We start from the raw sequence: 14,902 nt of genomic DNA, 5'->3' as shown, positions 1-14,902 counted from the left end.
GCATGAATACAGCAGTTGTATGTGCAGTGCATCTCTATTATAAAGCAACCCAAAGTTTCACTTTAAATTACATCTAAGAGTAAATGTACATTTTCATATTAAAAGGACACAAAACACTGCTCACAGTGGTTCTGATTGAAATCATAACAGTAATAATAAATACCAGACAAAAAACAGTAATTAATGGATAACAACCCTGACTCAAACAGAGTTACCATACTGCACAAAAAGACATAAATTTGAAACAGACACACAACTGCTAATTTCAAAACCTTAGAGAATCATTGTGATGGTACAATGGTTTACAGACTCTACTACTGATCTTCCACAACCACATGATACACGGACAGTAAGTACTTTTAAGTTTCATAACATTAATACAAACAAAAAGATTTTGTATATTTTGTATTGTGATATTATGCTGTAAAAATGTATGTTGTTTCTTCTTTTTCATGGTATGAGCATGAGGCATGGCAATGGTGGAAGGAACAATCCTACTGTCATGATGCATCCATCATTGCTGGGCTACACTGGTATCAAAACACTGGCTGTTTTCCAAAGAAAACTCCTGAAGCGACTGGTCCGACTCTACGTTAATAATGATGACAACCAAATTCAAAACTTTGAATTGCAATTGCTTATAATATATATGGTAAACCTTAATTTATAAATTTTTCAACGGACTACAGAAAAAATGTGTAAGTGTGAAAAATATGTATATGAAATATAGCACTATACTATTAAGTTAATTGGTAAACGCAAATGAAAAATCCAGTAAATAAAAAGTTACATTCAATAAAATGTTATTTAGGCTTACTAGGTACCATACTTGACAAAGATATAAAGAAAAATGTAAACCTCCACATAGAAGAAAACATCATTTCATAAAAAAGTCCGTAATTTTTGTTTGGTTTCTCTTTGACGCAGCAATAGCATACACTGTACCCTCAAAACGGGATAACTCTTGTCATTATTTCGTCAGAAACATTGTGGTGCCTCACAAATTGTTTAATTATTTCTAACGAATTTACTGCATCGTTAAATGTCATGGAAGAATGCTGAGGCTCTTCTGTATCATCCTCATCATCAGTTTCTTCCTCATCCACTTTCTTCCTGTGATGCACATTGAACTATCTCAGTGGTGGTCAGGGATTCTGTAGTGACAAGATTTTCATCAATGTCGCTTGAAAATCCGTTTGGGAATGGACAGTTGTACATTTCAATATGTGTTCAAGAAAGTGGCTCCACATATTATGAAGCTGAACACACTCCTCATAAATGCTACATCCGCAAAAGACAGACTTACAGTAATACTACGATTTCTAGCTACTCTAGTTACAGTACCGGTACAGCACTAATGCTGCAGTGCACACTGACGAAAATAATACCAGAAATGTTTGAAGCTATTTATAATGCACTGAAAGAGGAATATTTGAAGGGCAAATAAATTTAATGCTACTACAGTCATGAAAAATCTTTATTTCCACAAAAGTTGTAGATTTTCTCCTTTATATTCTAGTGGGTATATGCTAGTCATACTTCACAGATAATAGCACCCATATTTTTTTTAAAGCTCTCACTTTTTATTCTTTTTTTTATATTATTATTATTATTATTTGGGATGTCATAAGCTACACAGTGCTTCATCTGCTTTGAATATTTCTATCAATTTCATTATATATGTGACGCAACATGTAAATTTGGGAGTCATATTGATAAACATAGTGTGTCAGACAGCTGCAGTGATGCTAGCGCTCCAAGCAGTTGATTCCTCCATACAGTAAAAATAAGACGAACACTTCCTTTGCAGATTAAAACTGTGTGCCAGACCGAGACTCGAACTCAGGACCCTGCCTTTTGCGGGCAAGTGCTCTACCAACTGAGCTACCCAAGCACGACTCACGCCCCGTCCTCACAGCTTTAATTCCGCCATTACCTCGTCTCCTACCTTCCAAACTTCACAGAAGCTTTCCTGCAGGTTCTAGAATGAAATTTTCACTCTACAGCGGAGAGTGCGCTGATATGAAACTTCCTGGCAGATTAAAACTGTGTGCCAGACCGAGACTCGAACTCGGGACCTTGGCCTTTCGCGGGCAAGTGCTCTACCACTGAGCTACCCACACACAACTCACACCCCGTCCTCACAGCTTTAATTCCGCCCGTACCTCATCTCCTACCTTCCAAACATCAGAGACGCTCTCCTGCAAGAGAGCTTCTGTGAAGTTTTACTGTATTCAGTTCTTGTTCAGATCTGGCCATGATCAGTTGAAATCTGTTAATATACATAGTTAATGTTTGAGATGAGATGTGGTTCTATTACTGATATGTGTAATACTGCTGTAATACAGTTTAAAAAAAGTGAATGTACATAATTCTGAAGAATTTGGAATTCTATTTTAAGAAGATTTCTATGGAGTACTGATTTGTGAAAAAGTTCTTTGAGATCAAATGAAATTTTTATATGACCCTTCTCACAAGAATTCATACAAGATCTCTAGATTATTCGCATCATGCTCTTGAGGTCATGTTAACTTTGCTTCACTATAGTTGAGTAAAAGCGATTTTTCAGATATTTTTTCCAAAGTTACCAAACTTTACATCCCTTCTGGATGAAGAAATATAAAGTTAATGGAGAATTAAGCATTCAAGTGACAGTAAATAATCAGAGGTAATCTATTTGACTCAAGTGACACTTAAGCAGCAACAATACTAATATTGCTGGACGTTAATAATTATGACAGATGCAATATTAATATGGATTTTACTCATGAAAGCACTATGATTAATAATATCTTACAATATCTTGAAACCAAAGCACTCCTTAAAACTTATAATGCAGATTAATTGAATTTATACTTTGTGAATTAATTACAGACTATTTCAAAACTGAAAATGAATGGACCAGAGATAATTAGCAGTGCCGAGCACTAAGGTTACACGTACAGGGTGTTACAAAAAGGTACAGCCAAACTTTCAGGAAACATTCCTCACACACAAAGAAAGAAAATACGTTATGTGGATATGTGTCCAGAAACACTTACTTTCCATGTTAGAGCTCATTTTATTACTTCTCTTCAAATCACATTAATCATAGAATGGAAACACACAGCAACAGAACACTTTGTTACAGGAAATGTTCAAAATGTCTTCCGTTAGCGAGGATACATGCATCCACCCTCTGTCGCATGGAATTCCTGATGTGCTTATGCAGCCCCGGAGAATGGCGTATTGTATCACAGCCGTCCACAATTCCCTTGTGCTGCTTAACCTTGCTTCTGGCAAAATTTCATGATTCCATGTAAACAGAAATTATGCTGCAGGTTTTGATGAATAAGTTTGTGAGTATCAAAATATGTGGCTTATAAATGGCTGTACTTCCAATTGCACTGACTTAGCAGCTTCAATTTTTTACACTGCGAAGGGATCATAGACCTTAGATGTGATAAATTTCAACTTGATGCGTCTACCTGTTCTGGAGAAAAAGGTTTCTTAACAGTCAGACAACAGAATGATCCTATAGTGTTCTATTTTTACCAATTAAGGTACAGAACTCTAAAAACGAAAGTATTCCTTTAATGAGAATCTTTGAGGGGGGGGGGGGGGGAGGGGGGGGGGAAGTGTTTCATTTATAAACTATTCTCACCCAATGCAACAGTGGCCTTGGAGGCATAGCTTATCATTTAGTCCTTGTGGTTTTATTACAAGCAGAATCTACATCTACATGGGTACTCTGCAAATCACATGTAAGTGCCTGGCAGAGGGTTCATTGAACCACCTTCACAATTCTCTATTACTGCAATCATGTATGGCGCGTGGAAAGAACGAACACCTATATCTTTCCGTACGAGCTCTGATTTCCCTTATTTTATGATGGTGATCGTTTCTCCCTATGTAGGTCAGTCAACAAAATATTTTTACATTCGGAGGATAAAGTAGGTGATTGGAATTTCGTGAGAAGATTCAGTCGCAATGAAAAACACCTTTCTTTTTAATGATGTCCAGCTGAAATCCTGCATCATTTCAGTGACACTCGCTCCCATATTTCACGATAATATAAAACGTGCTGCCCTTCTTTGAACTTTTTCAATGTACTCCGTCTGTCCTATCTGGTAAGGATCCCACACTGCACAGCAGTATTCTAAAAGAGGACGGACAAGTGTAGTGTAGGCAGTCTCCTTAGTAGATCTGTTACATTTTCTAAGTGTCCTGCCAATAAAACGCAGTCTTTGGTTAGCCTTCCCCACAACATTTTCTGTGTGTTCCTTCCAATTTAAGTTGTTCGTAATTTTAATTCCTAGGTATTTAGTTGAATTTATGGCCTTTATATTTGACTGATTTATCGCATAACCAAAGTTTAAAGGATTCCTTTTAGCACTCATGTGGATGACTTCACACTTTTCGTTATTTAGCGTCAACTGCCAATTTTCGCACCATTCTGATATCTTTTCTAAATCGTTTTGCGATTTGTTTTGATCTTCTAATGACTTTATCAAATACAGTGGAAGAAAACATATTTCAAAACCCTCCCTAAATTGTCCTGCTAAACACTGAAATCTGGTGGTCAAATATACAAGATAATCAACAGATGGCATGATGTGTCAATTCTACATGAATATTTTGCAATAACTGCCAAATTCATACTTACACCTTCAATTTCTTGCAAGGCATCAAGCAACAGCAGCTCTTCTCTGGTAAGAAGTTGACAAACAGCACCTTTGTTGTCTCTCGGAAGATTTTCTACTTCTCCACAAGCCTCCCATATCCAACCCACTAGTTTCAAACGGTCTTTCTGACTGAAAATAGAACAAATTCAAGGAAATATAATGATTATAGTTATTTATTTCCTTTGTGTTCAGAACGTTTCTTTTTCTGGATACAAGCGAATATATGGGGTGAGGGAGGCGAAGGAGTGGGGGGAGGGGGACAGGAGCAGAGAGAGAGAGAGAGAGAGAGAGAGAGAGAGAGAGAGAGAGAGAGAGAGAGAGTCGTAGTAAGAAAGGTAGAGATTGTAGGAGAGACAAATTAGCAGTAGGAATAACTTTCCTCATCAATACAGACAACACTTCAAGGTGGTGTTGCTACAAGTCTAGGGACAGCAGGAGGAAATAACACTTCAATAAATATAAATGGGTAATGTGAGGAAGAATATTATAGAAACAAATATACATTTAAATTTTCATCTCATTCATGTTACAATTTTTATGAAAGCAAGCATTTTCCAGTAAAAAAAAAAAAAAAACTTTTTAAGATTAATACAGTACCCAGGCACACTTGCAAAGAACAGAACAAGTGTTGCCACCTCAACTGTACGCTCCATTAAATTTTTTGTTATGTCAACTTTCCAACATTGGCACTTAAGTAAACGAACTATTCCAAAATGGTTATAAATATTTCCATCAGAATTTCCCAACAAATAATGACATTAGTTTCCCACATACAAGCAGTAAAATATTACCAAAATCATGGCATCATTAAAACATAATAATTATTTAGGCAACAATTAAAAGTACTAATACTTTCGGCTACAACAGTGTTACCAAAGATATATCCAGAAAAAGATAAATATACCGTGGCAACAACTCTGACTGCAGTAGCTGCTAGGTGAATAGAGCACCACAGTAGTTGCAGTCACTAGTGTCAAGCCCAGATAAAAGATAAGGGTATAGAGAGCAGCCAGAAAACATATTGAGGCAACCTCTATGACTAACAACACTAGTTAAAAACACAGGATGACTTAGATACACGAAAAAATTAATATCAGAGCTCCAGCAGATCGGAAATGTAGTGACACCAGCCAATATTACTGTGGAAACCAAGTAACTGGTATAATATATGGCACCACTTCTGAGCAGAGCTGGTCTCTCTCTACCCCTCTCCGCGCGCGCACGTGTGTGTGTGTGTGTGTGTGTGTGTGTGTGTGTGTGTGTGTGTGTGTACATCCAGGGTAATATTAGATGATAAAGGGGAAGCTTCTTTGTAGCTGCTACTTGAAGGTGGTGGGAGGATTGGGGTGAGAGTGAGGAATTAGCTCGGGAAATCTGTTTGTGAAGGCCTTTGTGAGGCCTTCAGCATACTGGGTAAGGGAGTTATCGACACTGGATTGGAACAACTCAACCATATCATTTGCCCATATTTAGATTACTTCTCATGTTGCCCTGAAATGAGGGACATCCCACCCAAGACACTTCCCACACCTCCCAAAGCGGTGTTCCGTCACCCATCCAACATACACACATCCTAGTCCATCCCTATACCACTCCCAGTCCCAACCTCTTTCCACAGGGATCATATCTCTTTCCACAGGGATCATATCCCTGTGACAGAACAAGGTGCAAAGACCTGTCCAATCCACCTACCCAGCACCTCCTACCCCAGTCCTGTCAGAGGCCTATCCTATCCCATCAGAGGCCGGGCTCCCTGTGAAAGCAACCACATCATATACCATCTCTGGTACAAATACTGCACAGCTTTTCATGTTGGTATGACCACCAAGCAGTTGTCCACCAGGATGAATGACCAATGCCAAACTGCTGCCAAGAACACAGTTGACCACCCAGTGGTACAATATGCAGCTGAACACAACACGCTCACTTTCACTTCGCTGCTTGTGCTTCACAACCCAAGCTATCTGGATCCTCCCCTCCACCACCAACTTCTCTGAACTATGCAGATGGAAGTCATCCTTACAATACATCCTCCATTCCTGTAATCATACTGGCCTCAATCGCAGCTCAGCCGCTGTCAACGCATCCTTCACCCAATAGTTTCCCTTTCCTCCATCCTGTCACACAGTCCCAATTCATGTCCCCATTTCGCCTTCAACACGTGCAAAAAGTGCCGCTTCCACCCAGCCGCTACAATCATGCCAGCCCCCTGCCCCCATTCCTTACCAGCAAATTGGCCTCTCACTGAGCTGTTAGCCACCCACCCCCAATCCCTCTCCCTGCCTCCCACCACCCTTTCCCTCTACCTACCCCCACCTGAAACTACAAGCTATGCTTTTAATCTTTCAGGCAAAAGGCCTTCTTCTGAAGTAGAAAATGTGCACACACGCACACGCAAAAGCTTGTGAGAATCTGTTTGTGTTTTCACTTCAGAAGATGACCTTTTGGCTGAAAGCTTAAATGTTTACCAGTCTTTTTTTTAGTCTTTTTTTTTTTTTAATACGCATACCAGGTAATGAATATACCTTCGTTAACTAGGCTTGACTGGGAATATTTTAATCAATCAAATGCAGAAATAATCCATAGAGTGTGATCTTTAATTACCAATATTCACTTTTCCACATAATCACCAGCCAATTAGATACATTTCTGCCAACGATGAACAAGTTTTCAAAAGCCGTCATGGAAGAAGTTGACACACTGCCAACGATGAACAAGTTTTCAAAAGCTGTCATGGAAGAAGTTGACACACTGTTTCCGCAACCACAGTCCCACAGTTCTCTCAACGTCTTCATCAGAAGCATAATGATGTCCCCACAGATCGTCTTTTGTTATTGGGAACAGATGGAAGTCAGATGGTGCTAAATCTGGACTGTATGGAGGATGCCATACAGTGGTGGGATTCAGTCTCTGAAGTTCTACTGTGGTGGCACATGAAGTGTGTGGCCAAGCAAAGCACAAATGTGACCCACATGTTCTTGTGAAACGTGGATCGCACTTGCAATTTCTCTCTGAATGATAACGACGATCATCCTGAATCAATCTGTCAACATTTTGCTTGTGAACTCTGTGGTTGCTGTCACAGGATGTCCAACTCTTTGTTTGTCACGCAGGTCAGATGTTCCCACCTCAACTTCTATAAACTTACTAGCCCAATGACGCACAGTAATCTCATCAACACAATCACCATAAATTGCTTTCATTCTCTGATGAATCTCCTTTGGGGGGAGGGGGTGACACCTTCTGCTGCCAAGAATTCAATGACTGCAAGTTGCTTAAATTGCATTGACCGATCATCTGCGCAGGGTTCCATACATTGCACTGTAACAACACAACCGTTCAATGCTAAGGCTTCCTGCCAACTGGAGCTGTAGAGAAGAGGCTACAGAACAAGTAGATGTTACTCTCCTCTTGGAAATACAGTAGAACCTCGCTAATTTGCCCCCTATGGGATTGGGAGCATGATTGGAAAGCAAAAAATGTCAGATTGTCAGTGGAATGCTGCTTTTAGTGACCCATAACATCACAATATGGTACAGAATAACTTTAATTTTCAGCTGTATATACTGTCTGCCATATTGTTCCATGTTAAAATGGTAACAAAAGGAAAAGAAAACACTAACACACTAAAACATCTATGGTGTAAATACACTGGGATACCTGAAAGAATGTAAATCTTTTAATTGCTTGTATCTCTCCTCCTCATGATTTACAGAAAATAAACCTAACAACACTATACAACATATGGTATAGAAACAATGTTCTCTCAGTAATTTCAATTTTTTTTAAATGTTCATTTGTTAACACTTTTCTTTTTTTTAATAACTTCTCGAACAATATAAGTTGTACTCAAAAAGTACTCAATAGTGTTTATTACAAGTTTTGAGTGGGGAAGGAAAATCCTACATCTATTAAGATGCCTTCTACAAAAATTTTATATAACGAAGATGATGCCTTATCGCTGCAACACGGTCAGAAGCAGTTAATTTATCTAGTAAGAGGAAGGCCACAGAAGTAGATTCCAGAGCTGTCACTATTAAGAAGAATCGAGGTAAAGCGATAACTTCCAGGGACATTACTTTACAGGACATTAATGATACTTGGTAGTGTTACAGATGAATGTAACATTAGCAACGGTACAGTCTGCTGTCCTCCCCACATATCTTCAAAGACTTAACATTATTTATTTAAAAAAAAAATCACATCACACCCACTTCAAATCTTACACCAAAGTATAATGTTCAGTAATGCATGTACTGTAAAATACATCTGTATCGTACAGTAAGATACTGTTACTGTGACTGAAAGTTTAACGACTGTACATATCTTATTACACCACTGCACTGACACAGCTAACTCGCACGTAACTGTCTAAAACATGAGAAATCATACAGAAAAATGCTCTGTTCAAATAAAGCATGTAATGTTCTTTTGCTTAGCAGACAACCACATTGATTTTACCACAATGTTCTGCCATTTCTTAATCCAAAAAATGTCTCTTGGGGTAGATGTACTGAAGCGCTATTTCAAATGCATTTTTAGCATTTGTATGTTACACGAGGGGCATTTGAAAAGTCTGTGCAAAAATAAAAACTACTTACGTGTTTGGGGTAAACCTTTTTTATTTTTCGACATAGTCTCCTTTTCGATTTATACACGTCGTCCAAAGCTGTTCTAATGTGTTGATCCCTTCCGAATAAGAGGAATTGTCCAAGTCTGCAAAACAGCTATTAGTTGCTGCAATCACCACCTCATTTGAATTAAATCTTTGTCCCGCCAGACATTTATTCAAATTGGGGAACGAATAGTAGTCCGTAAACTGTACTAATCGAAGGTGCAGAGTCACCGCAATGTTTATCAAGCTTCTCTTTAGTCTATTGAGGCATTTTGCCTTTTAAAGTAATGTTTAATCACCACACGAAATTTTTCTTCGTCCATTTTTTTTACAGTCACTCAACTTCCTTGATTCACACAAATGTCAAACACAAAGAAATAGACCAATATGGCTGAAACTTTGTGTGCGTTCTTTCCAAAGATGCTAACTAAACATGACCTTGATACGCGCCGGTGGTGCCATCTCTCGGACTTTGCACGGACTTTTCAAACGCCCCTCGTACTAGAGCCATTGGTTCATTGTCCTCATGGTCTTTCTTATTCTCATTTGCTGTTCGAGTTACAGTGTCAATAATTTATTTGTCAGTTAGTTTTTCTTCATTATGCATTCAACGTCAGCTGTAATGATTCACTCACTTCCCATCACTGTGTGTTGACTTTCACCACTTTTTGCGTAGGTTGTTTCATGGTGATTCTCTTCACTCATGTCTTTTGATGTTTTATTCTTATTTCATTCATTTTTGGCCACAGTTTGCACTAAGATTTTTCAAGTGTCAATGCTAGCACTTCTCCTCAAGCTTCAGCAATACTATAGATTAAGCCTTACTTATTTATCGATTTCATGCTTCCAATAAGCTGCTGCCTTCTTGTGTCCTCTCTAAAATTGATCCAATGAATTTTCAATGATATCACCTCTTCATCCATTCAATGACTACCTAGTCCAAGGGTTGAATTAGATATGTTATGTTGGCCAGAAGAAATATCTATTTCACCTTTTTAAATTTCATCTTCAGATGGATGAGATGTCATATTGTTGAGCAATAAAACCCATACTCTCCTCAAACCTTTTATTCTACTCCTTCGCCTACAACTACATTCCAGTCCCCCATGTCTATTAGATTTTCATCTCCCTTTGCATACTGTATTGCCTTTCATTATCCTCATATACTTTCTCTCTCTATTCATCTTCAACTTATGAACTATCATTGTTGATGACGGTTTGCTGTCAACTCTGATGAGAACAACCTTCTCACTGAACTGTTCACAGCCACACATTCTCTGCCCTACCTTCCTATTCATAACAAATCCTACTCCCATTATACCATTTTCTGCTGCTGTTGATATTAACCTATACTCATATGATCAGAAATCCTTGTCTTCTTTCCATTTCACTTCACTGACCCCTACTATATCTACATTGTGCATTTGCATTCAACTTATTGGATTTTCTAGCTTCCCTATTGGTAACAAATCTAGAAGCTCACCTCTAATTACTTCGACGTCTTCTTTCAATCTACCTGGTGCAGATCCCAAACACTCAAGCAGTACTCAAGAATAGGTCTCCTTTACAGGTGAATTACACTTTCCTAAAATTCTCCCAATAAACCAAAGTCGAACATTCGCCTTCCCTACCACAATCCTCACATGCTTGTTCGATTTCGTATCATTTCACATGTTACACCCAGATATTTAAACAATGTGACTGTGTGAAGCATGACACTACTAATGCTGTATCTGAACATTATGGATTTGTTTTTCTTACTCATCTACATTAACTAACATTTTTTCTACATTAGGAGCCAGCTGCCACTCACCACACCAGATGGAAATTTTGTATCAATCTATGCTCACTTATCCTCAACAACTTCCTGTACATCACAGCATCATCAGCGAACAACCACAGATTGCTGTTCACCCTGTCTGCCAGATCATTTATGTATATAGAAAATAGCAACAGTCCTATCACACTTCCTGGGGGCACTTCTGATGTTATCACTGTCTCCCATGAAAACTCGCCATCGAGGACAATATACTGGGTTCTATTACTTAAGAAGTCTTCGAGCCAGTCACATATCTGGGAGCCTGTTCCGTATGCATGTAACTTCGTTAACAGTCTGCAGTGGCGTACTGTAACAAATGCTTTTCAGAAATCTAGACATATGTATCTGCCTGTTGCCCTTCATCCATAGTTCACAGTGTATCATATGAGAAAAAGAGCAAACTCTGTTTTCACACAAGTGATGCTTTCTAAAGTCTTGCTGATCTATGGACATTAGCTTTTCTGTCTCTCGGAAATTTATTACATTCGAACTCAGAATATGCTCTAGAATTCTGCAGCAAACCAATGTTAAGGATATTGGTCTGCAATTTTGCTGGTCAATTCTTTTACCCTTCTTATATACAGGAGTCACCTGTGCTTTTTTCCAGTCGGTTGGCACTTTGCACTGGTCGAGAGACTTGCGGTAAGTGTAAAGAAAGTAAGGTGCCCATGACCGAGTACTCTTCGTAAAACTATACCTGGTAACTTTTTTGTTTTCAATTCTTCCAGTTGTTTTTCCATGCCAGGGATGCTTATTACTATGTGATCCATATGGGACTCTGTGCGATGATCAAATGATGGTACATTTGTACCATACTACTGCATGAATGATTTCTTAAACGTGGAATTTGAAACTTCGGTCTTTCTTTTGCTACCTTCTACTGCCAAACGACACTAGTTAACGAGTGATTTGATGGAAGCTTTGGACCCAGATATTTTACATAGGACCAGAACTGTTTTGGGATGTCCACCAGATCTTCAGCCAAGGTGTGACAGTGGTAGCTGTTGTATCTTTGGGCAACTATCTTTTCACAGACGCACAAATCTCTACTATCTTCGTCCGTTGTCTTTCACACATCCTCTTTTGAACCTAGAGTGCAACAGCCTTTGCTATCTCAGCGTTTTCCGAATGTTGCTATTAAACCATGGTGTGTCTTTTCCACCCTTAATCCACTTACTAGGCACATACTTGTCCACAGCATGATCTACAATCTGTTTACACTTTGCCCACAACTCTTCTATGGCCATCATTCTGGAACTGAATGCCTGCAGTTCATTGTCTAAGTGAGATGCTAACAACTGCTTATCTGCTCTTTCTAGCACAAACCCTCTCCTAGCCCTATTGACTGATCGATTAACTTTTGTAACCACAGTCACTATGATGACATCATGATCACTAATCCCTTCCCTATAGTGATGCCAAAGGTAAGGTCCAACTTGTTTGTAGCTACAGATTCTTTTCGGTAGATTGAAGTCACCGCCAACTAGTAACTCATGATCTGGGTATTTATGCACAACTGACCATCGACTTTCTTTGAGTGACTCTAGAACTGTCACAGCAGGGTTGGATGGTCGGTAAAAACATCCAACAATTAACTTGGTTTCACCTAGACCCATTATGCACAACCAGATAACTTCACTATCGCACATAATTTGAACCTCACTAGAGACAATATCTTAGTTGACTGCAATGAACATTCCTTCTCCTATGGCATCTAATCTGTCTTTCTGATAAACATTCCAAGACTCACTAAGTATCTCTGAGAGCTTCGTTACAAATACTTTGACAATTAGATGATAAAATTTTCCTTCTGTTGAACTGTCTTTACTCTGAACGTGGTCCGATTTCCCTACATGCCTATTATTGGCAAGTGTTCATAAGAGTACCTAAAACTATTGCCTAGGCTAGCAAACCCCCAAGTGCACTCCACAAGTACTCTGTTACCTGAGTAGCTGCTTCCTTTGTGTAGTGCACCCCTTACCTACAAATCCCCACATGATAATGCAGGTTTAGAAATCTACAGCCAAGAACGTCACAGAGTCAATAAAGCCTTTGGTTGAGGCCCTCCACTCAGTTCCAAACAAAAGAACCCCAATCAATTCTGGGAACAATGCTGTAAAGTGCAAGCTCTGCTTGCATCCCCCGTGTGAGGGCAGTAGTCTTAACCACCTCCACATGGAACCTGTAAGAACCGAGGATAGCTCCGACCACACGTGACACGCATCATTGGTGCACGAAGAAAGGAAGTCTGAATGTCCCTCTTTGAGGCACTAACATTAGTAGCTAATTGACATACCCCCTTCGACAACTGCTTTGAAATCTTAACATACATAGCTTGTCAAATTTCAGACATCAAAGTGGTTCCGAATGGGACACAAAAAACTCACAATGAAAAAAAGCAGTTTTAAAGTCTTTATTTGGGAGACATTCAGAAGGCAGTTCAATCACTGCACTGAAGGCTTCCACCAAAAACTAACCTAGGCACGGTATTCACATTGCAGAATTTACAATAAATTCCATTATCAAATTTATGTGCTATAGTGAAGTAGTTGTTATGATTCATAATTTCTTAAAGATGTGATAACAGGATGCAGAGAAATTGAGAAGGCTGTAGAAGTCAGGAACAGAATATTATTAGTCATTCACATATACTGTATATACTGCGTGTAAACATCATCTGTTTACAACATACACTTGCTGTCTATCAACCTGGGGAAAGAATCTCAAATGAGCCTACAAAAACCCCCTCAAGCTATGGCACATGTGTGCTGGCTAAGATTTTGAATATCCTCCTATCTTCTTCTTTCTTCTTCTGTTTGCTTAGTTGATCTTAAACATTTGAAACTCATTTCTTTCTCTCACTAAAATCACCCTTGAATATTAACAACACTTTGTTCTTGCACTTACAAAATGTAAAATTGATGTTTTTGTAAATTTTACCACAAATTTTTGTGTATTTTAACAATGGAACATTAACAAATTAGTGTATTTCTCTCACTTTCTTCCTACAATACTGTGCTTGTCAGTGTTACGCTTCAATGAAATTGTAAACTTAATTTTTGCGTAACATTTACGGAATATCTTTCTTTCTTTCATTACTCCCACACGAAAGTTTAAATTACTAATGTTAACAAAATAGAAAAAAATTGACTGACTAAGCATGTGGCATGAGAGAATATTCAAAATCTCAGGTGGCATGCATGCACTGTAGCTTGGGTGACTTTTGTACATCAAATTGAAATTGTTTCTCAGTTCAAGAGAACACATGTGTCCTACATCAAATAGTTAATATTGACTTCCTCTACACCACTGTGGTACACTGTAAACAGCTATCATTTACAAGTTGTATACAGGAAAGTTTTTTAAATTTCTGGTAAATATAAAGTATCAGTATAATTTACGTATACAAAGTATCAATATAATTTAGGTAAACAAACCTTTTAACAGTTGCATCTTTCAGAGAATTTAATACTGCAGTTACAGACTGCAGAAGCTTTATAACAGATTTCTGCACTTCTTTACGCAGTACTATTCCCTTTGCTTTTGGAAGTGTGTAAAATATTTCTATCAAATTTTGACAAATACCTTCAATGGTTTTCAAAATTTCAAGTGTCTCCCGCATGGAAGGTATAGGCGGCTTGGAGTATAACATACAAAGTTTCGTTATTTCATTAGAAAGTGATTTTGTTGTCAAACCTGCAAAATAATTTTAAAGGTATGACTGTTAAAATTAATTTACTCAAAGTAAAATAATATAAGCACAGGTCACAATAATACAGTTTTTATAAATTACTAGGAGACAAG

At 38.4% G+C, this 14,902-nt stretch overlaps 1 protein-coding gene across 1 annotated transcript in view; it reads right to left on the bottom strand.

Moving 5' to 3' along the window:
• LOC126236918 (cyclin-D1-binding protein 1 homolog) overlaps positions 1-14,902 on the bottom strand; it is a 79,146-nt gene that overhangs the window by 20,150 nt on the left and 44,094 nt on the right. Inside the window, exons 3-4 of the mRNA XM_049946573.1 lie at positions 14,536-14,794; positions 4,646-4,793 (exon numbers count right to left, since the gene is read on the bottom strand). Of these exons, the coding sequence (XP_049802530.1) occupies positions 4,646-4,793; positions 14,536-14,794 (407 nt within the window). The remainder of the gene's footprint in view (positions 1-4,645; positions 4,794-14,535; positions 14,795-14,902) is intronic.

The sequence above is a fragment of the Schistocerca nitens genome, chromosome 2 (assembly GCF_023898315.1).
Source record: "Schistocerca nitens isolate TAMUIC-IGC-003100 chromosome 2, iqSchNite1.1, whole genome shotgun sequence".
Lineage (NCBI taxonomy): Eukaryota > Metazoa > Arthropoda > Insecta > Orthoptera > Acrididae > Schistocerca > Schistocerca nitens.
The sequence above is the reverse complement of the archived record's forward strand: the minus strand, read 5'-3'. Positions and strand labels throughout refer to the sequence as shown.